The sequence below is a fragment of the Chroicocephalus ridibundus genome, unplaced genomic scaffold, assembly GCF_963924245.1.
Source record: "Chroicocephalus ridibundus unplaced genomic scaffold, bChrRid1.1 SCAFFOLD_274, whole genome shotgun sequence".
Lineage (NCBI taxonomy): Eukaryota > Metazoa > Chordata > Aves > Charadriiformes > Laridae > Chroicocephalus > Chroicocephalus ridibundus.
In genome coordinates this window covers 40,912-61,049 of record NW_026961262.1, presented here as the reverse complement: position 1 = coordinate 61,049, position 20,138 = coordinate 40,912, and the positions used below count along the sequence as shown (strand labels likewise).

At 53.8% G+C, this 20,138-nt stretch overlaps 3 protein-coding genes across 3 annotated transcripts; 1 reads left to right on the top strand and 2 right to left on the bottom strand.

Moving 5' to 3' along the window:
• Nucleotides 1-2,108: 2,108 nt before the first annotated feature.
• LOC134509156 (tubulin alpha chain-like) lies at nt 2,109-2,888 on the bottom strand. Its single transcript, XM_063321639.1, has one exon. It carries the CDS (start codon nt 2,886-2,888, stop codon nt 2,109-2,111), a length of 780 nt encoding a protein of 259 aa, XP_063177709.1.
• Nucleotides 2,889-14,306: 11,418 nt separating this feature from the next.
• Nucleotides 14,307-16,801, bottom strand: LOC134509155 (tubulin alpha chain-like). Its single transcript, XM_063321638.1, has 3 exons — nt 16,715-16,801; nt 16,610-16,632; nt 14,307-14,901 (listed from the first exon to the last, which is right to left on the bottom strand). Exons 1-3 carry the CDS (start codon nt 16,799-16,801, stop codon nt 14,307-14,309), a joined length of 705 nt encoding a protein of 234 aa, XP_063177708.1.
• Nucleotides 16,802-17,583: 782 nt separating this feature from the next.
• Nucleotides 17,584-19,215, top strand: LOC134509154 (endoplasmic reticulum chaperone BiP-like). The gene is given in 4 exon segments (XM_063321637.1): nt 17,584-17,700; nt 17,702-17,773; nt 17,776-18,247; nt 18,250-19,215. Coding segments are annotated over 4 exon segments (822 nt in total). The 3' UTR covers nt 18,411-19,215.
• Nucleotides 19,216-20,138: the final 923 nt, after the last annotated feature.

Here is a 20,138-nt window from a genome sequence, read left to right as displayed (position 1 = left end):
GCCTTCTGCTTTGGGGAAAGGAGTTTGTGGAGGCCCAGACCTGAGCATTGGGCCTTTCAGGAGAAAAACGGAACCAAACTATAGATTTTTTTTTTTCTACTGGACGTGAATATTCTGCAAAACTTAAACTCATTCATGAATCTGGTGGCCCGGAAACAAAAAAAATCAGCCTTTTTTATACTGTCAGTAGAGACAAGACACCTTTCTTCCCATTTCCTTCCTTCAACTAATCGAACCCTCCATGCTCCCTCCCAACCGCCACGTTAATTTATGCAAATAAGCACCAATTAATAAAATAAACACGCAACGGGTGCTTTACATATGATCGAGACACCTCATGGCCACCCAACAGCTTTAACCACCCCAATTCTGCTGCCCCAGAACCAGCGGAACGAGTTTTAAATCATTGAATTATCGCGCAAAGAGCTAGAGTGGGGCAAGAACTTTAAAACTGATGAACCAAATTTAATAAGTAAACGAAAAACCACACGTGAAAACTAACCTTATCTCTATCAAAAGGGTGCTGCAGTCCACATCTTAAACGCTGCACACGACCATCAGGGAAAAACGTTGTTAGATATGATGAACGTTTTGGGGCGATTTCCCCTATTCCCTCTCTTTTTAGAGCGGGGGCGACAGCGTGTTCTCGAATCCTCAAAGCCCAGCCGCTGCCCAGATGCGGAGAAAAAGGTGGGGTTTTTTAAGAGAAACGGTAAAAACTGGCCTCGTGGTTGGTTTGGTGTCAGTTCCCAGGTGTTACGGGAGGAGGTCAGCGGAATGCGGGGGGTTTGTGGCTTCGCCACCCTTTAAAAACGCTCCCGGGGACCTTTTAAACATCTTGTGGGCGATGGAGTTTTATGTGGGCGTTTCGCCCCTGGATCTTCTCAAACACCCTGAAAGTTAGAAAAGACAGGGATTTTTAAGTCTTTTCTTTTTTTTTTTTAAATTTGTTGGACCAAGCTTCGTTATTCCTACTTTTGGGAATTCTTATGCTTTGCTGCATAGTGTGACGGAATTTTGGACGTTGGTGGTTCAACAAGGCAGATCGTGGGGGATTAAAATAGTAGAATTAATTGTGCGATCGCTTAAAACGAGGTTGAATTGAAACTCGAGGCATTTTGCTTGGCGTGAGTGAGTGGAGTGGGGAAGCCTCAGGCTGCAAATCCCTACGAAGCTCGAGGGTTTTTTGGTCAAAATGGAGAAACGCTGTGATTCTTGCGCAAGGAGGGGCCGGTCTGAACCTCAGGGCTCGGTGGAGGGGGCCTCCCCGACTCTGAAAACACTGATTTTTTTGGGTTGAAAGCCAAATAAAACCGCCAAGCGGCGCCAGGGCAAGGGGAATCCTCAAGCTGCCCTCCCCCTCTGCCCCCCCGGGTCGTTTTCGAGCCTCAAAACAGCCGGGACTTAGAAGAAAAATGAAGAGCTGACCTTCCACACTCGCCGCAGGGGAAAAAACCCGGGTCTCCGGCGCTGCCGTCCCAGCACCAGAAAGGACCGGGATCGATGGAGGAGCTGCCATCGCTGTTGCGCTTCTCGACTCCCCGGCTTTGGATTTTCCTTGGGCATGACGCGGTGCCTCTTCTTTGTGCTGCAAAGGGCCTGTAAATCAGATGAAAAATAGCTTGAAACAGCTGCGGGCGGCAAAAGAATTAGAGTTTTTTGCGACAGAGGTACTGCGTTTTACCAGCCCAACCCCACCCGGGTGGACTCTGAAAACTAAACAGTCGAAAAAAAACACTTTAGTTCGACTGGGAGAACCAGACCTTGGAAGAAAAACTGTATTATTTCTCTATTTTAAGCAGAAAGCGCTTTCCTCCCCCAAAATCTATCCAAAATGTGGAATTCCGAAGAAACGAAGCGGCGCGGCCGCCCCGTTTCTACCACCAAAAAATAACAAATATTTCTGTGAACCAAATCCGCTGTTGAGACACGGTTTTAGTCTGCATCTGCTGGCAGGAAAACCAGGAGCCACTTCATAAGGGAAACGCGGCAGTAAAATATCCAAGGGGCAAATTGACGAGGATTCTCTCCCCCAGCGCACAAGCAAGCTGAAGTGTTTGAAGCAGACGTTTTGTGGATGTGCTACAGCGACAGAAAGAACCCAGCATTTAGTATTCCTCCCCTTCCTCCTCTCTCTCCCCTTCCACTGAATCCGCCCCCAGCTCCTCATAATCCTTCTCCAGGGCAGCCGTGTCCTCCCGGGCCTCTGAGAGCTCCCCCTCCTCCATGCCCTCCCCCACGTACCAGTGCACGAACACCCGCTTGGCATACATCACGTCAAAGTTGTGGTCCAGGAGGGCCCAGGCCTCGGCAATGCCCGTGGTGTTGCTCAGCACACACACAGCGCGCTGCACCTTGCCCAGGTGCCCCCCGGGCACCACCGTGGGCGGCTGGTAGTTGATGCCCACCTTGAAACCGGTGGGGCACCAGTCCACAAACTGGATGCTACGCTTGCTTTTGATGGTGGCGATGGCGGCCTTGACATCCTTGGGCACCACGTCCCCACGGTACAGCAGGCAGCATGCCATGTACTTGCCATGCCGCGGGTCACACTTCACCACCTGGTTGGCCGGCTCCAAGCAGGCTTTGGTGATCTCGGCCACCAACAGCTGCTCATGATAAGCCGCCTTGGCCGAGATGACGGGGGCGTAGGCAGCCAGTGGGACGTGGGTGTGAGGGTATGGCACCAGCTTGGTCTGGGACTCCGCCAGGTTGACACTGAGGGCCCCATCGAAGCGCAGGGAGGCCGTGATGGAGGACACGATCTGGCTGATGATCGTCCCAGCCAAGGGGGACGAGCTGGGGGACCCCCACCCCACCTCTGCCCTCGGCAGCGGGGCCAGGACGGACCCTCCCCGCAGAGAGAAGGGGCCTGGCGCGGATTTCATCTCGAGCCCTCTTCCTCAGCCCAAAGCCACACAACTCCCTCTCTTTCTCAGCCCCCAAACCAGCCACGCCAGCCCCTTTGCCAGCCCCGCCAGCAGGAGTCCCGCTCTCCCTGGCAGGCCCCACACCAGCTCCCCCCTCTGCTGCCTCAGCCCCTCTGCAGCCCCCCTGGCCAACACTGAGGGAGCGCAGCCACCCCACAGCACCCCAAACCCCCCAGGACATAGGCACCCCGCGGGGAGACGGGCCCAGCCACCCCCCTCACACCCGCCAAGGCCCCCCCTCAGGCCCCCCGTGCCCCCAGCCCCACTCAGGGCCCTCCCGCCCCACCCCACCACCCCTCGGGGCCGCCCACTCACCTTGACGCGCTCCAGCTGCCTCACCACGTGCTCGCGGGAGCCCCGCAGTCCCGGCCCGACCCACCACCCGTCCGCCGAGCCACGCTTTCCCCCCAGACCGCCCCGCATTCATTTCCAGGCGGCCGCCGTTCTCCCCCGGCCCCCTCAGCTTCCGGAGCGCCCCGGCCCGGCCACGACGGGCACCCATTGGCCGCCGCCGCCCCACCGCCCGCCCCTTCCTCCTTGGGCAGCCCCGCTCCACTGGTCCGTCGCTGCCGTCAATCCCCGCTGTGCCCCACCCCCGCTGAGACGATCCGACCAATTGGAGGGCGCGCAGGGACCCGACCAATGGGAGGGCGCCGTGGCGATCCCAGCAATGGGAGCGAGTTCCGGGGGGTGGGGGGTGTCTGCGCACGCGCAGTGCAGCAGCCGTACGGCAGGCGGGCGCCTTCCACGCGCTGTCTGGAGACACGGGGATTTTGAGGCCTGAATAGCGCTTTCTAAAGAAATCTTTCCACGGTCTCTTCCCAGCCTGAACTCCTTCACCTAAGAAAAAAATCATAGGATCCGTAGAGAGAGAAACAGGCTTTCTTTGCCTTTTAGGAACCGCCTACGGCACAGGCGTTGCCCCTTCTGTATCTATTCACAGCCAGATCTCTCAGAGAACACAAATGGGCTGTTTACACTTCTACAGAATAGCTGCTAAACAGAGGCACATCTCTTTACGCTGAGATGTTGACACTGAGGATACAGAACAGCTAATTAGACTGGCTCTCTGTTTAGACATAGGTTCTGATGCTGGACTAGCTCTTTATAAATGTGGCTTTTCCAAATCTTTTCCTAGCCTGAGCTCCTTGACAGCGTCCAGAATCAGAGCATCCTTAGAGAGCTTGTTATTTGCTGGGGGGCACGGCCATGGGACCCACACAGTCCCCGGGCCACGTTGCCGGTGCCTTCTTCCTACACAAATCCTGCTGCAGCCGCGCACCTGCAGTGCAGCTGGTGCCGAGGGAGAGCGGGCAGCAGGGGAAGCTGCTTTGGCCGCAGATCCCACGCCCTCAGCCTCCATCCACACCCTCTCCCTGCCCAGCTGCCGGCACTTCTGCTCTGCTTTCTCTCCACTCTCTCTGACATCAGCCAGGCCAACCTCGCTACAGGGAGGGCTGTTGATAAGGCACAGACATTGGGCAGAGTTCAAGGAAGAGTTCACTTGGAAGAGTTCAAGGCCAGGTTGGACGGGGTTGGGACCAACCTCATCTAGCAGAAGGTCTCCTGGCCAGTGGCGGGGATTGGACTAGATGGACCTTCAAAGGTCCCTTCCAACCTCAAACCATTCCATGAATCTATGATGGGAAGGGTTCAAGGTCGGGTTGGATGGGGCTTGGAGCATCCTGGTCTGGTTGAAGATCTCCCTGTTCGTTGAAGGGGGAAGGGGAGGGTTGGGCTTGATGGACCTTTAAAGGTCTCCTCCATCCCAAACCATTCTGTGATTCTATGGTTTTCCAAGCCAGCAAGAGCCCGTTCCCCAGTCCCGAACGCTCATCGTTCATCACCACCCAACAGCGGTGAGGGCAGCGCCCAGAGGGGTGGGATGGGGGCTGCTGGGACCCCCAATTTCACTGGGATGGGTCTTCTGCAGACCTTCAGGAGAACCCCAGCGTGGCCTGGGCACATGGGGGCAGCCGTGTGTCAGCCGAGGGTGCCAGCTCAGAGGGTTTCCTCACCTGAGCTGCCGGTGGCTGTGCCAAGAGACACGTGGCTCATGACGGGAGAAGCAGGATGCGACCCCAAAGCCATCGTGTGCTCAGGTAGACCTCTCTCCTTGTGTCCTTCCAGGCAGCAGTCGGTGATGACAGGGGACGACTCTGCCAAAGAGCAGGCTGTGACTGGCCAACAAAAGGGCAAACACGTGTCCAAAGGCAGAGCAGCAAAGAAGAACCCAGAGCAGGCAGCGAAAACCCTGAGCTCTGGAGGAGGACAAGGAAGAGGAAGACAAGGAGGAGAAGAAGGAGGACAAGCAGAAAAAGAAGGAGCAGGAGGAGAAGGAGCAGGAGGAGAAACAGTGGAGAAAATCCTTGCGGAACGCGCAGTGATGAAGAAGGTGAAGGCCAAGCCAGGAAGCGAAGCCATGACCTTCGTAACACCCATCTAAGTGAGCTCTGAGGCCAGCCTGGGCGAGGAGCCCACCGAGGGGCTCGGACAGCCACTGCTGAGACCCAAAAACACAAATAAATGAGGTGGAGTCCTGAGGAATCCTGGACAGTGCTGGAATACCCCAAATACCTCTGAGTTTGGCCCAACCAATGGCCGAGGGGACCAGCTCAACACCACCCCGGCACTGAAGAAATGCTCCCTGGGCTGGGGAGACCCTCTTTGGAATCATTAGGAAAGAGCTGAATAAAAACATAGGAGAGATGTGTCAGAAGAGCGTCGACTTTTTTAATTGCTCACAGCTGGAACGGGGAAGAAGGGTTTTACAGTTGGCCATGGCTCTGAGATCAGCCCAGCCTGGTCCTGGAAGTGGGGGGGCCACCTGAGGGACCTTTTCCATGGCCGCTACGGAAAGGAACCTGATTTTGGGGGCAAGAGTGAACGAGCGGGCACTTGGAGCCATGTGGGGAAGATGTGGGTGTCCCTGGAGGAGGAAGCAGAGGATGAGAGGCCTGGAGGGCACCTACCTGCAGGGGCAGTGGAGAGCACCCGAGCTTCCAGCCAGGGCCAGAAGGGACCAGGGAAGGAGACAGAGCAAGGCTGAGCGCCTGGTTGAACCTCATGAGGTTGGCACGGAGCCACTTCTGCAGCCTGCCCAGGTCCCTCGCGATGGTGTCCCCTCCCTTGGGCGTGTCACGCCTCCACTCATCCCGGTGTCCTAAGAAGGTCCTTATTCCAACAGCTGACTGTTTTCCGTTATTCTCCTGCCCAGCACCAGCACCACCGTTAGAAGACTGGCTTCATCTTCCTGAAAACCTCCCCACAGGGACTAGCAGGTCACTATGAGGTTCCCAAGGCCACCTTTTCTGCAGCTTCAACAAGGCCCTTTCACTCAAGTTCTCCTCCCAGGCAAGTGCCCCAGCCCCTGAGCATTCAAAGGACTCTCCACTGAACTCGCTCCCACTTACACCCATCTTCCTTGCTCTGGGGACTTCTCTCTGCTCTGGCCAGTAGCCCAGCAGCCACCCAGCTGCTCCCTCCCTCCTTCCCTTCCCCGGTGGAGGCCCAACAATTAACACAGTAGCGTACAGATGGTTGTAAGGGACGGACTGTAAATTCCCTGACGAGGGGCAGGAGGCCCTCCAAGCCTTCAATGGAATGCCTCAAACACTCGCAAGGAAATAAATAATGCAGGCCTGGCCTTCAAAGAACTGATAAGGCTCACACTTCTGGCACCTGAAAGTGTGGGAGAACTGTCTTGTGAAGACAGGATAGCTCTGCCACTTGTGTGGTGAGCTTGCTAGTTCTCAGTTCTCAAGGCCATTGTGTCCGATGAGTGACCTTTGCTTCATTATCCGCGAAATGCATATGAAAGCGCACTCCCCTGCATATGCTAATGAAGATTATAGAGATCATGCTAAACGTGTATGAGTATGGCACTCGTCTCTCCACCCAAATGATGGCATACGTCACCTGGGAAAAGGGAGAAACCTGAGACGAGGCTGTCCTCAGCAAGGGGGGGTGGACCATGCTAATTCAGCAAACATAAAAGGGGAAATAAGTGCCCCTAGGGGGAACAAAGAAGAAACAATAGAAGAAGATAGTGCCTGGGAAGATTCTTCCCAAGAAAGAAGATTATGCCTGGGAAGAATCCTTGAAAAAGACGCTGGAACCAGGACTGGCGCTCTCTTTATCTCTGTCTTTTTCTCCATCTTTTCCTTTCTCTATCCCTCAGTTTCTCTTTTCTCTTAGAATTGTTAAGTAACGGTTAGACGACCTTAAGTGGGACCTTAAGTACCACTTACCATAAGTTGTCCTATACCTGTTGTTAAGTAACACAATGCACACCTCACCACTTGCCATAATTTGTTGTATACCTAACCAATTATCGTGGACTTGTTAAGACCTATACTAACCATTTTGGTAAGCCAATAAATGTTTCTATATGGACCTTGAGATTTATCTCACCTTAGTCCGCACCGTTGAGAATTTACGAATCTGAAGTCACTTACCCCCCTCTTTACTGGGAGTGGGATGTGACAGTGGTCTAACGAGTGGTGAGCCGGGGGAGACAATTGTGCGCCTCACTCTTTTGGCAAGGCTCCTCTTTCTGTGCTCCAGGACACTGCTGGCCGACTTTGCTACCACTTTGCATGGTGGGACCATGGTTTGCCTTCTGTCCCCCAGCACCACCAGGGCCTTCTCTGCAGAGCTACTCCCCAGCCAGGAAGTCCACAGGCCCTGCAACTGCAGGCTGCCAGGCTGGGCCAGCTGCAGCGTCTGGCCTTTGTCCTTCTTGTACCTGATGAAGCTCCTGACAGGACAGTCACCCCACCTGTCAGGTTTCCCCTCAGTGGCATCCCTAAGACATAGGAACGGTCCTCCCCATTTAGTGCCATCGACAAACGCCGGGAGAGTTGCCTCCTCCGGGTCACGCGTGCAGGTGTTAAACTGCACAGAGCCCAGCAGAGTCCCCTCTGCAGCCCCCCAACGCCCCAGTATGTCCCAGTGGTCTCAAGGTAGGGGATGAGCCCTTTGCCACTGCTCCCTCAGCCTGATCATGCAACTGCTGTTTTACCCATCTCTTTCTCTGCCCATCCAGGCTGTAATACCCTACCTTGGCTAAAAGAGTATTGAGGGAGATCATGCAAAGCGTTTTGCTGAAGCTGACCCACGCTATCACAGAATGGTAGGGGTTGGAAGGGGCCGCTAGAGATCATCTCTAGTCCAACCTCCCTGACAAAACGTAGGTTCACCTGCAGGAGGTTGCACAGCATTGTGTCCAGGCGGGTTTGGAAGATCTCCAGAGAAGGAGACTCCACCACCTCTCTGGGCAGCCTCTACCAGCGCTGTCACCATCCCTCCCACATTGCGGCTTCCTTCAGAGCCGTGACGCTGCGCCCTCTCAAAGCAGCCCACCTAGGTCCATCCCATCTGTCCGCCTTTGGCCCTTCTGCCCTTGCAGCGCTCTAGGATAACCTTTGGGACGTCCTTAGCTGTCCCCTCCCAGAGCTTCTGGGGTTTCCTCACTGTTCTGCTCCTTTCAGAGCAGGAGGAAAGGGCAGGACCTTTTCACAGCTCTCTCTGCAGGACGTGGCGCTGGGCACGGAGGGCTCTCCAGAGGACAGCAGCTGCTCCGCAAAAGCCAGCCCAGCCAGCGAAGGTGGGCAGGTGCACAGGCGGCATCTGCAGGCTGGCCAGGCAGAAGGCAACGTGACTGCCGGGTGCCCTGTCAGCCACGTGACCCTGTGCCGCACAAGGTGCGGGAACGGAACAAAGAGAAGCAGTTCATAGAAGCAGTCCAACAAGCAGGTGAAAAAGTACCTAATTGGTCAAAAGTCCTAGAATGTAGAATGTTTTCACCACGGGTGACCCTGCTCCCCATAGATAGCTGGACTGAGCGGTGCCACCGGGAGGTAGCTCTGGATGGCCCCGCGAATCCCTGGGAATGGAGGGAAACGCTCAGCATAGTACTGCCCTCTTTCTGCCTCCTTCTGGATGCTGCTTGCGGGTTCACGGTGGGTCTCCTCAGCGTCAGCTACCGGAGATTCTGCGTAAGCCTTTGGGCAAGGGCGTTTCCCGCAGCTCAGTGCTCTCCTTTCTCCCTCCTCCAGGCAGCCGCATCTGTCACCGCAGCTCCGGAGGACTTTGTGAGACCTGAGCAGCTGGATGGCACAAACTGCTTTAAATGCAGCCAGTAAGACGATCACTAAGGACATGTTAATACTAGATCCTGTCTTAAGGTTTTGCATGCGATGGAGCATGAGTTAGCTGTTCCCGCAGGTTGCACGCACAATAATGAGACACACCTTTTTTAAAATATGGTATGGTGGTACTGAATAATCTTAAAATAGCGTAAGGATGTGTGAGACGTGAAAGGTTGTCTGGCTTTCTGGGGGGAAAAAAGGGTGCGTTTCACGGGCGCCTTCCGGCATGTGTCTCTGTGCTTGTTTTCAAGGTGTTACAAGATGGTTGCCGCCTCCAAGAGGTTCACATTCCATCGTGTGCCCAAGGTTCTCACACTGTGCCGGAAAAGGTTTGGACGTTTCACCTGCAGGAAGATCAGAAAGGTGCGTACAGACTTGGAGCGCAGCCTTCTCTTCCTGGAAAGCAGTGCACTCTTTCTCAAGCTTTTCCTGTTGAGTTTTGTGTGTTCCCTCCTGGAGAGAGGAGAGTTCCCGTGGGAAGACAAGCATGCACTCTGCTGTGATGGAGCTGCTTTGGCCGAGAACAGTTTCCTGCCGCCCAAGCCATACATGTTGCTTTAGGGAAAATCCGGGGATCGTTTCTCAGCCCTCTTGGTCTCTCTGCAGGTTGTGAAGTATCCCGAGTGCTTGGATCATCGCCCATACTTCGCCCATACTTCGCCCATACTTCGCCCAGGGCTACAGTGGGTGGCCTCCTGCCTCCTTCCCAGAGAAATAAGCATCTCCTCGACCCCGTGCTGCCCTGTCTGCGCCGGGAGCTGGAGGCAGTATTTCGGGAACAGTGGTGGCTGGCAACAGGAGCAGAAAGCCAGATCCTGCAGGCCCTGTGCTTCTGCGGGCTGGAGGAGGAGGCCATGGTCCAGCAGATTTAGGCTGGCCTGCAGGAACATGCGGCGCCACTGGTCCATGGCCTCGTCGATGTCATCGTGCAGCAGTGCAGCGAGGAGGCCCGAAGGATGCTGCGCACCCTTGCTGCTGGGGAGGAGGAGGACAACGGCCATGCGGCCAGCCCCAGCCCCACCAGCCCCAGCCCCACCAGCTCCAGCAGCTCCCCAGAGGAGACTCCTGCCCCACGGCTGGCCTCCTCCAGCAGCCCTGCGGACTCCGGCGTGGAGGAGCACCCCAGCATATCACAAGCCACTCTGCACAGGGCTCCCGGCTGCCCCCCGTCTGCCCCCATCCCTGCGGAGCAGGGGCACCGTCAGGAGGAGCCAGGGGAGGCGACGGTGGCAGGTCCCTCTGCCCAGGGCGGCAGCCGCAGCCCCTCCACTCCCAGCTGGAGTAGGAACCACTTGCCCGGGGGGCCCCGGTGCCCCCAGAAGAGGAAGGCCCTCAGCCTTCCGGACTCTCCCCAGCCCTGCAAGAGGCCACGCCATCAGCGCCACTAGCGGAGCTCCAGCAACCCTCCCTTCCCCAGAGAGGAAAATAACCCATTTCCACAACACAATCTCTGCGTGCTGCTTTCTGCCCCTTCTCCTGCTGCCTCTCCCTGTCCCCACTGCAGGTGGCACCAGCCTGCTGGAGGGCACGGCCACGGGCCCCCACAGTCCCCGGGCCATGTTGCCGGTGCCTTCTTCCTACACAAATCTTGCTGCAGCCGCGCAGCTGCAGCGCAGCCGGTGCCGAGGGAGAGCGGGAAGCAGCGGAAGCTGCTTTGGCCGCAGATCCCACGCCCTCAGCCTCCATCCACACCCTCTCTCTGCACCTGAAATGCCTTACGTCTGGGGACACTGACCACAGACCGAGGCTGGATGGCACTGGCTGAGGAAGGCAGGACCCGCTTCACGTGCCCCGCCATTATGCACGTCATGCAGAAACCTTGCTGACGACCTGAAGAGGGAGGGAGGGAGGGAGGGAGGGAGGGAGGGAGGGTAGGAGGGAAACAAGCTTCTCAGGGCAGCAAAATATCCATAGCAACGGGAAACCTCATGGAGATCTTGAAGTTAGAAGAACAGTCTCCACTGCTCTTCTCGCGAGCTGCCAATGTCCCAACAAGCCCGGGACATTTTAATGCATAGAAGACCTTCTTCAGAGGGACACTGAACTAACAGAAGGTTTCTGTGCAATACGCAAAAAGAGTTTAACTTGCAGAAATAGGGAACGAGACCCGTGGTGAGAAAGAGGCGCCTTTCTGGGGATGAACCCACCCTGAAGATGGGAGAAGCGGTTTCTAGGCTTGAGTGTTCAAAGAACACCCGCTTCGGGGCTTTCCAAAGAAGGGCTGCTTTTCTCCCAAATCAAATCCCAGAGACTGGGAAGCCTTGGGAAGTGCCCAAGAGATTTGCAAGGAGATGGTCCCAAAAGTACTCACGCTGTGGGCTGTGCTCACGAGAGAGCAGGTAGTTGGCCAGAGCGGGGTGTACGTCAGGCACTGCAGCACACAGGTGAGGAAGCACGTATTGCCCAGGCTGTGGAGTGCCGCTCCAGCTCCCTGTCTTTCTGCCAGTCCATGCAAGTCTTCTCCGGGGGAAGGAGGATCCTTTGCAGGGGAGCCATTCCCTCGGGAGTGACTGCAGGGGAATGACATTTGAGAAGCGACGAGACCCCAGTGGGACTTTCACTCCTTCCCGCGTTTCTGGCACCTCCCTCACAGGCTAACGTGACCGTAAGTGTTCCGGTGGAAAACAAAGCAAGCGGTGGGTCGAGCTCTGAAGTGCAGACACTCGCCTGCAAACCGAGCTCTAACTCTGGCAGCTGCTGTTGACAGGATGCCGCTGCCCTCTCCAGAGTGGAATCCCTTCCCTGACACATATCCTGGCACTCTGAGGTTACTTCCTTCAATTGGTGTTCCCCACGCAGGGGGAAAAAAAAAGAAAAAAGTTTTTTCCCAATTGTCACTACTGCAGATAAGGTCTGGCTTTAGGTAACACACAGCTGAGAATACGATCATCACAGCAACATTCACTGGCAATCTGAAATACTGCTCTGAGTCACTATGGACCATTTTCATGACGTGAAGTTTTGAACGTTCCTTTAGCGGTTAGTAGGCGACGTAGCCCAAATGTAAAACTACAACAACAACAACCACCACTTTTAACAGGCTGCTTGACATGAACCTTTTCGCATTCTTTGTGTGTATTTCAATGCATCTAAAGAAAGAATAATGCTACCTTCTTCTAATTAGCTCAAGCACCTGAGGTTAATTGATGGCATATGACACATGAACAGAGAGAAGCAGTTAAGGTTTTGACAGAGGTGGTGAATGCATTTGTTTCAATTTTGTAAGTCTTCTGACGGTAAAACAAGCCTATCAAATTTCAAAACATTTTGCTAGAAAAAAGCAGAAAAAAAGACACAGGAATAATTTTAAAAGTTCTTGTTGTTAATATATTGTCTGAAATTTCCCTCCTCCATAGTCTTACCCTGCGGGCTTTCTCATTTCTAAAATAAATACTCACTTACTCAACCCCAAAATACTCAGTACATCTCCAAAAAGAAGAGCAAACACTGCAGGGATGAATGCGGCGCGTTGAGGGCCTGGATCCCAGCATGCCGTCTTTTGTGCAGGTTTGAACGGTTTTTAACCACCACACTCCCCGCCCAACTTCCAGACATTTTGGGGCCGTGAGCCGCCTCTTTTGGGGGAACTCCGCGTAACCCCCACATGCCCCCCTCGCCTGCTCCTCCGCCGTGGGGGCCGGGGGATGCAGAGCCGGGGAGAGAAGGGGTGGGCGGAGGGGGAATGGCGGGGCAGGACCTGCCCATCCCAGCCACCGCTGTCTCGCCCAAGCAGGCCTTCGCCGCCAGCCAGAGCAGCCTGGAGCATCGGCGAGCCGTCCTGGCACCGGAGAACCCGGACCAAACGCTCTTCTTGCACCAAAACTTGCATATTTTAGAATCAATCAGGAACAGCAACGAGGCGCGGAGCAGGAATCTCCATGCCCAGCCATTCCGGGGGTCGGCGGGGGTTTAAATCCAGACCCGTGGCAGGGATTTGGGACGCCAACTATTTTGCCAAATTCCTGCGGTTTCGGCATCTCTTTGGCAGCGAGGAGGCGTGAACACGCTGCTGCCTCCTGGCACTCGCTCTCTCACCCTGCCTCCGGAGCCAAACTGCTCAAAACTCATCCCTTTCTATGGAATTAAAAAATCACTCAGTGCTGCAACTTCCCACCTCCTTTCCTTTTTTGAAAAGGAAACAGCCCCCAGGTTTTTTTGGTTAAAAACTCCCAGTCCTCCCAGCTGGCAGGGCTGCTGCTCACTCCGGCCTCACTGGGAGGCCCGTCTTCGATTTCGGGAGGCAGCCGGTTTCCCTTTGAAATCGTTAAGGGCTAGAGAAAAACGTTACTCTGAGGTCTATTTTTAAAAATACAAGCCTTGAGAAGCCAAAGGAGAACGTTCCCACCCGCCTTCTGCTTTGGGGAAAGGAGTTTGTGGAGGCCCAGACCTGAGCATTGGGCCTTTCAAGAGAAAAACGGAACCAAACTATAGATTTTTTTTTTCTACTGGACGTGAATATTCTACAAAAATTAAACAAAGTCATTCATGAATTTGGTGGCCCGGAAACAAAAAAAATCAGCTTTTTTTATACTGTCAGTAGAGACAAGACACCTTTCTTCCCATTTCCTTCCTTCAACTAATCGAACCCTCCATGCTCCCTCCCAACCGCCACGTTAATTTATGCAAATAAGCACCAATTAATAAAATAAACACGCAACGGGCACTTTACATATGATCGAGACACCTCATGGCCACCCAACAGCTTTAACCACCCCAATTCTGCTGCCCCAGAACCAGCGGAACGAGTTTTAAATCATTGAATTATCGCGCAAAGAGCTAGAGCGGGGCAAGAACTTTAAAACTGATGAACCAAATTTAATAAATAAACAAAAAACCACACGTGAAAACTAACCTTATCTCTATCAAAAGGGTGCTGCAGTCCACATCTTAAACGCTGCACACGACCATCAGGGAAAAACGTTGTTAGATATGATGAACGTTTTTTGGGCAATTTCCCCTATTCCCTCTCTTTTTAGAGCGGGGGCGACAGCGTGTTCTTGAATCCTCAGATGAAAAATAGCTTGAAACAGCTGCGGGCGGCAAAAGAATTAGAGTTTTTTGCGACAGAGGTACCGCGTTTTACCAGCCCAACCCCACCCGGGTGGACTCTGAAAACTAAACAGCCGAAAAAAAACACTTTAGTTCGACTGGGAGAACCAGACCTTGAAAGAAAAACTGTATTATTTCTCTATTTTAAGCAGAAAGCGCTTTCCTCCCCCAAAATCTATCCAAAATGTGGAATTCCGAAGAAACGAAGCGGCGCGGCCGCCCCGTTTCTACCACCAAAAAATAACAAATATTTCTTGGCATACATCACGTCAAAGTTGTGGTCCAGGAGGGCCCAGGCCTCGGCAATGCCCGTGGTGTTGCTCAGCACACACACAGCGCGCTGCACCTTGGCCAGGTGCCCCCCGGGCACCACCGTCGGCGGCTGGTAGTTGATGCCCACCTTGAAACCGGTGGGGCACCAGTCCACAAACTGGATGCTACGCTTGCTTTTGATGGTGGCGATGGCGGCCTTGACATCCTTGGGCACCACGTCCCCGTGGTACAGCAGGCAGCACGCCATGTACTTGCCGTGCCGCGGGTCACACTTCACCATCTGGTTGGCCGGCTCCAAGCAGGCGTTGGTGATCTCGGCCACCAACAGCTGCTCATGATAAGCCTTCTTGGCCGAGATGATGGGGGCGTAGGCAGCCCATGGGACGTGGGTGCGAGGGTATGGCACCAGCTTGGTCTGGAACTCCGCCAGGTTGACACTGAGGGCCCCATCAAAGCGCAGGGAGGCCGTGATGGAGGACGCGATCTGGCTGACGATCGTCCCAGCCAAGGGGGACGAGCTGGGGGACCCCCACCCCACCTCTGCCCTCGGCAGCGGGGCCAGGACGGACCCTCCACGCAGAGAGAAGGGGCCTGGCGCGGATTTCATCTCGAGCCCTCTTCCTCAGCCCAAAGCCACACAACTCCCTCTCTTTCTCAGCCCCCAAACCAGCCACGCCAGCCCCTTTGCCAGCCCCGCCAGCAGGAGTCCCGCTCTCCCTGGCAGGCCCCACACCAGCTCCCCCCTCTGCTGCCTCAGCCCCTCTGCAGCCCCCCTGGGCAACACTGAGGGACCGCAGCCACCCCATAGCACCCCAAACCCCCCAGGACATAGGCACCCCGCGGGGAGCCGGGCCCAGCCACCCCCCTCACACCCGCCAAGGCCCCCCCTCAGGCCCCCTGTGCCCCCAGCCCCACTCAGGGCCCTCCCGCCCCACCCCACCACCCCTCGGGGCCGCCCACTCACCTTGACGCGCTCCAGCTGCCTCACCACGTGCTCGCGGGAGCCCCGCAGGCCCGGCCCGACCCACCACCCGTCCGCCGAGCCACGCTTTCCCCCCAGACCGCCCCGCATTCATTTCTAGGCGGCTGCCGTTCTCCCCCGGCCCCCTCAGCTTCCGGAGCGCCCCGGCCCAGCCCGGCTCAGCTCCAAGAAGATCAGCCAGATGCAAAAGCTACCACCACCGAGCACCAAGTTCTTCAGAATGTTGTGTAGAACGTAGGAGGCCGGCAACGCTCCATGACAGCGCTTCGCCGGGCATTTCGGCACATTTCTAGCCAACTTTGGCTCAAAAAACCTGCCGTTGAGGACTGGCCGAGCCACTGGGACAAGGTCAACGTCAGCTGCAAGGGCCTACGCAGCCTGGGCCTTGCACCAACCACACGCTGACTCCTCAACAGGGGTTCCCTTGTCCCCCCTTTTCCCAGAGTTTGCTCTTCTTCCAATGGCTGGGCGCACATTTTAGTCTTTCATCAGCCAAAACCCCCCAAATCCCTGGCCATTCTGCCCGGAAGGTATCAAAAAAAACACCCGAGAGGTAAATCATTCCGCCAAGACCATCCTTTAGCCTTTCTTGCCATCCTCAAGTATTTTGAATTGCGCGTTTTTAACACTTAGATTAAGTTTATACCCCAAACAATGTCGCACAATCAAATCAGGTCGTGGGTTTAGGAGGAACTTAAACCGCAACTCCAAAGTGATTAACAGGTTAAGTATTTCCCATAAATTCCACCAACAGGCCCCTGGAACCTTTACCAAGTCTGTTACCAATAGTGTTAATTACCACCAAACCCATTCCTGCTGCGTTATCTGAATAGAATTGGGGGTATTTTAAGGGAGGTGTGATGCTGAGCGCCTAAAGTGGTGACCGGTGGCTCACAGAAGCCATTCCAGCACGGGATTTTTGCTGAATACACTCAAAAATCACGAAAATCACCACCCACCTCCTTCCCTGCTGGCAAATTCGTTGTCATGGATGGTACCAAGATGTTTACCAGTAACTATTTTTGAGAAAGAAAATAATTTACAGCTTTAAAATCAGTTATGACAGGAAACTAGGACAAAACATAGAAATAACCTTGTAGTTTTCAGCCCCCCCAATCCTTCTCTCTTTGTCTCAGAAAGAAAGACCAAAAAAAAGTCAAAAATGCGCCTTTCTTACTTTAAAAACTAGGACTTGATTTCAGTTTAGTTACACCTCAGTAAATCTGTGCAAATGTGTGGAAGTTCTCTGAAACGTTGAGGCCACTCGTCGTGTTGAGTACTATTTATCCTAAATTCTAAATTCAAAGTTGCCCCTAAGTGATACAAACCGTGTTAATTTGTGACATGAAACGGGAGAAGAAAGCTTTGCACTCTATTTTGATTTCTTTCTCATTGGAAATAATGCCATGAGCCATCTTCTTGAGTATAAGCTCTGTTTCTACAGATCTGAATAAGAGAGCCCTCAACCATAATCAGTTCACAAACGGAGTTGAGACCAGGCAGCATTTCCAGCTAAGGCAGTTCCAAGCAAACAAAAGAGACGAAGAGACGTTACAGGACACCAGCAGGGAAGGGGCTTAAAAAGAGGCCTCTTTGGTTGTCCCAGTGCTGCTGGAGCGTTCCTCTTCTTTTCTTAAAACAGTCGTTTTTCTCCGTTCCTCCTCGAAAATAACTTTAATTGCTCCTACCCTCTGAAGAGTGTGACTGCTGCAGAATTAACCACTGTGATGAGTCCCTCTCTTAGGCTGAGCCCAGCCTCAGTGTCTGGGGTCGCTCCTGCCGTGCCATGTCTCACCTGTGCTGCGCTGCTCCCTGCGTTTACTTCTGAGGGGTCCTGGTGCTGCAGCGAAGGAAGGTGCTCTGGGGAGCCATGGAAAGCAGAAACACCGTAGGGAGGTTGGGAGCATGGGAGGAAGCGGTCTAGGTGACACCACTTTTCATAGTCCTCAGAAAGAAAGCGAGGAAGCTTTCTGTCCTGTTAAAATCTTAGCTCCTGGTTGAACCTGCTTCCTGCTTTGCTCTCCTCTGTGACCAGGTGCAACCCCCTGTGCAGTATCTCTTAGCCCAAAGACAATGCTGAGTTTGGGCTCTTGCCCTGGGAATCAGAGGAAAAAGTTCTTTTCCTCCTATTTGCAAGCCACTTAGTTCTCATCTCCTGCAGTTGGTCGGTGGCGGATGGTGTGGGCAAGCGGTCTGCATGAGGCACCTCCTGTTGGTGCTGCTGCTGCTGGGTGCCGTGTGGGCAGACGACAAGGAGGAGGAGGAGGATGTGGGCACGGTGGTGGGCATCGACCTGGGCACCACCTACTCCTGCCTGTGTGGGCATCTTCAAGAATGGCCGGCTGGAAATCATCTCCAACGACCAGGGGAACCGTATCACGCCATCCTATCCTACGTGGCATTCACGCCCGATGGGGAGCGCTTGATCGGGGACACCACCAAGAACCAGCTTACATCCAAACCCGAGAACACTGTGTTTGATGCCAAGCGGCTCATCGGCCGCACCTGGAATGGCCCTTCCGTGCAGCAGGACATTGAGTACCTGCCATTCAAGGCTGTTGAGCAGAAAGCCAAGCCCCATATTCAAGTCGATGTTGGAGGTGGACAGACAAAAATCTTTGCTCTTGAAGAAATTTCTGCTATGGTCCTGACAAAGATGAAGGAAACTGCAGAGGCTTACCTGGGGAAGAAAGTTACCCATGCTGTTGTTACTGTGCCAGCCCACTTCAATGATGCTCAGCGTCAGGCTACAAAGGATGCTGGTACCTTTGCTGGGCTGAATGTGATGAGAATCATCAATGAGCCAACGGCTGCTGCCATTGCTTATGGACTGGACAAGAGCGAGGTCGAGAAGAACATCCTGGGTTTGACCTGGGTGGTGGAACACTCACCCTCCTCACCATTGACAATGGAGTCTTTGAAGTTGTGGCTACTAATTGTGGATGCCGAAGGACCTGCGGACGCGGCACCCGGAACGAGCCCTGGAGTTCTCATCGCTCTCACTGGCGGCAAACCATGGGATAAGTAAACAAGCCCTAGCTACACAGCACCTGGGCCATGATAAGAGGAAGAAAAGGAGAGAGCGCTGAAGGCCAGCCGGGTTGCTAAAGATGACTAGCTTGTCTTGGTTTACACCATGTATGGTATGTGGTATGTGTGCTATGTGCTGTGTAATCACATGATAAGGATGTAGCAGTGGGAAATTGCTAGCTCTGTTGCAGAGGGTATTTAAGGAGGCTGCTGCCTAAAATAAAGCGATTTCGTTTGTGCACCGAACGGAGTCCATGCCTAATTGCCACAAATGGTGCCCCGTGTGAGACGGAGCGATTAACGAGGTTTGACCAGTGGCGAGCCCCACAGAACTTAAGTGCTGCTGAAAGGAAGCAGGAGCCGGCTTCAATCATCTCGTCAAGAGAGGTGAGCTGTGGGGAGCTATGGGGAGTAACAAATCTTCAGAAGAAAAATCGGGACTAGGGCTAATGGAGGGACTCTTGCGGAAACATCACGTATATACGAGCCTCCAGACCTTAAAAAAGATACTGAAATGGGTCTCTGTTAATTGCGATGGTGTCAGTGCAATCGCTATTTTTAGTATAAAAATGTGGGACGCAGGAGGGGTTAAACTTTGGGCCAGAGCCACGAAGGTGGACAAGGTTGCCCCAGGTAGATAGACCAGGGTGGGCCGTAGAACCGATGGAAGTCCTGAAATATTGGGGGAGTTTTCACCAGCCGACACGCTTACGCTCTCGGGAACGGCTCGCCCGTGCAGGGCGTATGGCTGGCTGTTCGTTGTTTGTCTATAAGATCATGGTTGATCAGGAGAAGGAGCTGAGCCAAAATCTATAGGATGCTCTGTAGGAAAATGAGGAACTTCAGGGTGAGCTCTTGTTGCAAAGGCAAACTTTTATGTCAGTTGTAAGTGATAAAAAAAAAAGAAAGAAAAAACAAAAAAAAAGAAAAAAGAAAAGAAAAGAAAAAAAGAAAAAAAGAAAAAAAAAAGAAAAATAAAGAAAAAAAGAAAAAGAGAAACCCAAACAGGAACAATTAGACGGGGAATGTGCCACATTAGCACAAAAGTATGCCATACGCGCTACGAGAAAGCAGCAGAAAAAGAGAAATAGGACACCTGATTCAAAGCAGTACCATAGAGATATGTTTTTGGTTTTTTCCTATATGTTATTGCATGCCCTGGTAAATTACTCTGTGTTATACCCTGCGAGACTAAATGGACCCCAGCACCCCTCTGCACAATACCCTGCGGCTCCAGGATAGCCCAATTGCTGTATTTTGGTGCCTGTCCCCCGAAAGTTGTTCAAACACAAAGGGGGAACCGAGGCTTTGGCTCAGCCAGGAACCCACAGATACTACGGATGCAATCCGTCAGTGCTGGCCGACCGTTGATGCAGTGCACATTAACGATGCAAGGAAAGATCCTGTTTGCATGAGCGGTATTCCGGACACCAGAGCGGATGTCAGAGTCATCTCTAAAGACAGATGGCCTCTGAACTGGCCGTTAGTACAAATGGGGAAGGCATTAATGGGCATTGGCGGGAATGCTTTGCCTTTACAGAGCAAACACATAATTCAGACCCAGGGGCCCGAAAATCGTGTTGCCTCAGTCCGTCCTTTTGTGTTAACTACGCCAATTACTTTATGGGGCTGAGACTGTATGAGCCAATGGGGAATACAGATTGGGTCACATTTGTCTTAGGGGCCACTGAGGTGCAAGCCACCTTAAACTTAACCTGGAAA

Excerpts from the sequence above, each read along its gene's own strand:
- LOC134509156 (XM_063321639.1), bottom strand. The coding sequence starts at position 2,888 with ATGAAATCCGCGCCAGGCCCCTTCTCTCTGCGGGGAGGGTCCGTCCTG.
- LOC134509155 (XM_063321638.1), bottom strand. The coding sequence starts at position 16,801 with ATGGCTCATGGCATTATTTCCAATGAGAAAGAAATCAAAATAGAGTGC. Across the intron at positions 16,633-16,714 it reads TCATGTCACAAATTAACACG|AGAACTTCCACACATTTGCA; the intron begins GTTTGTATCACT and ends TCAACGTTTCAG. Across the intron at positions 14,902-16,609 it reads ACTTCCACACATTTGCACAG|GATCGTCAGCCAGATCGCGT; the intron begins ATTTACTGAGGT and ends CTTGGCTGGGAC.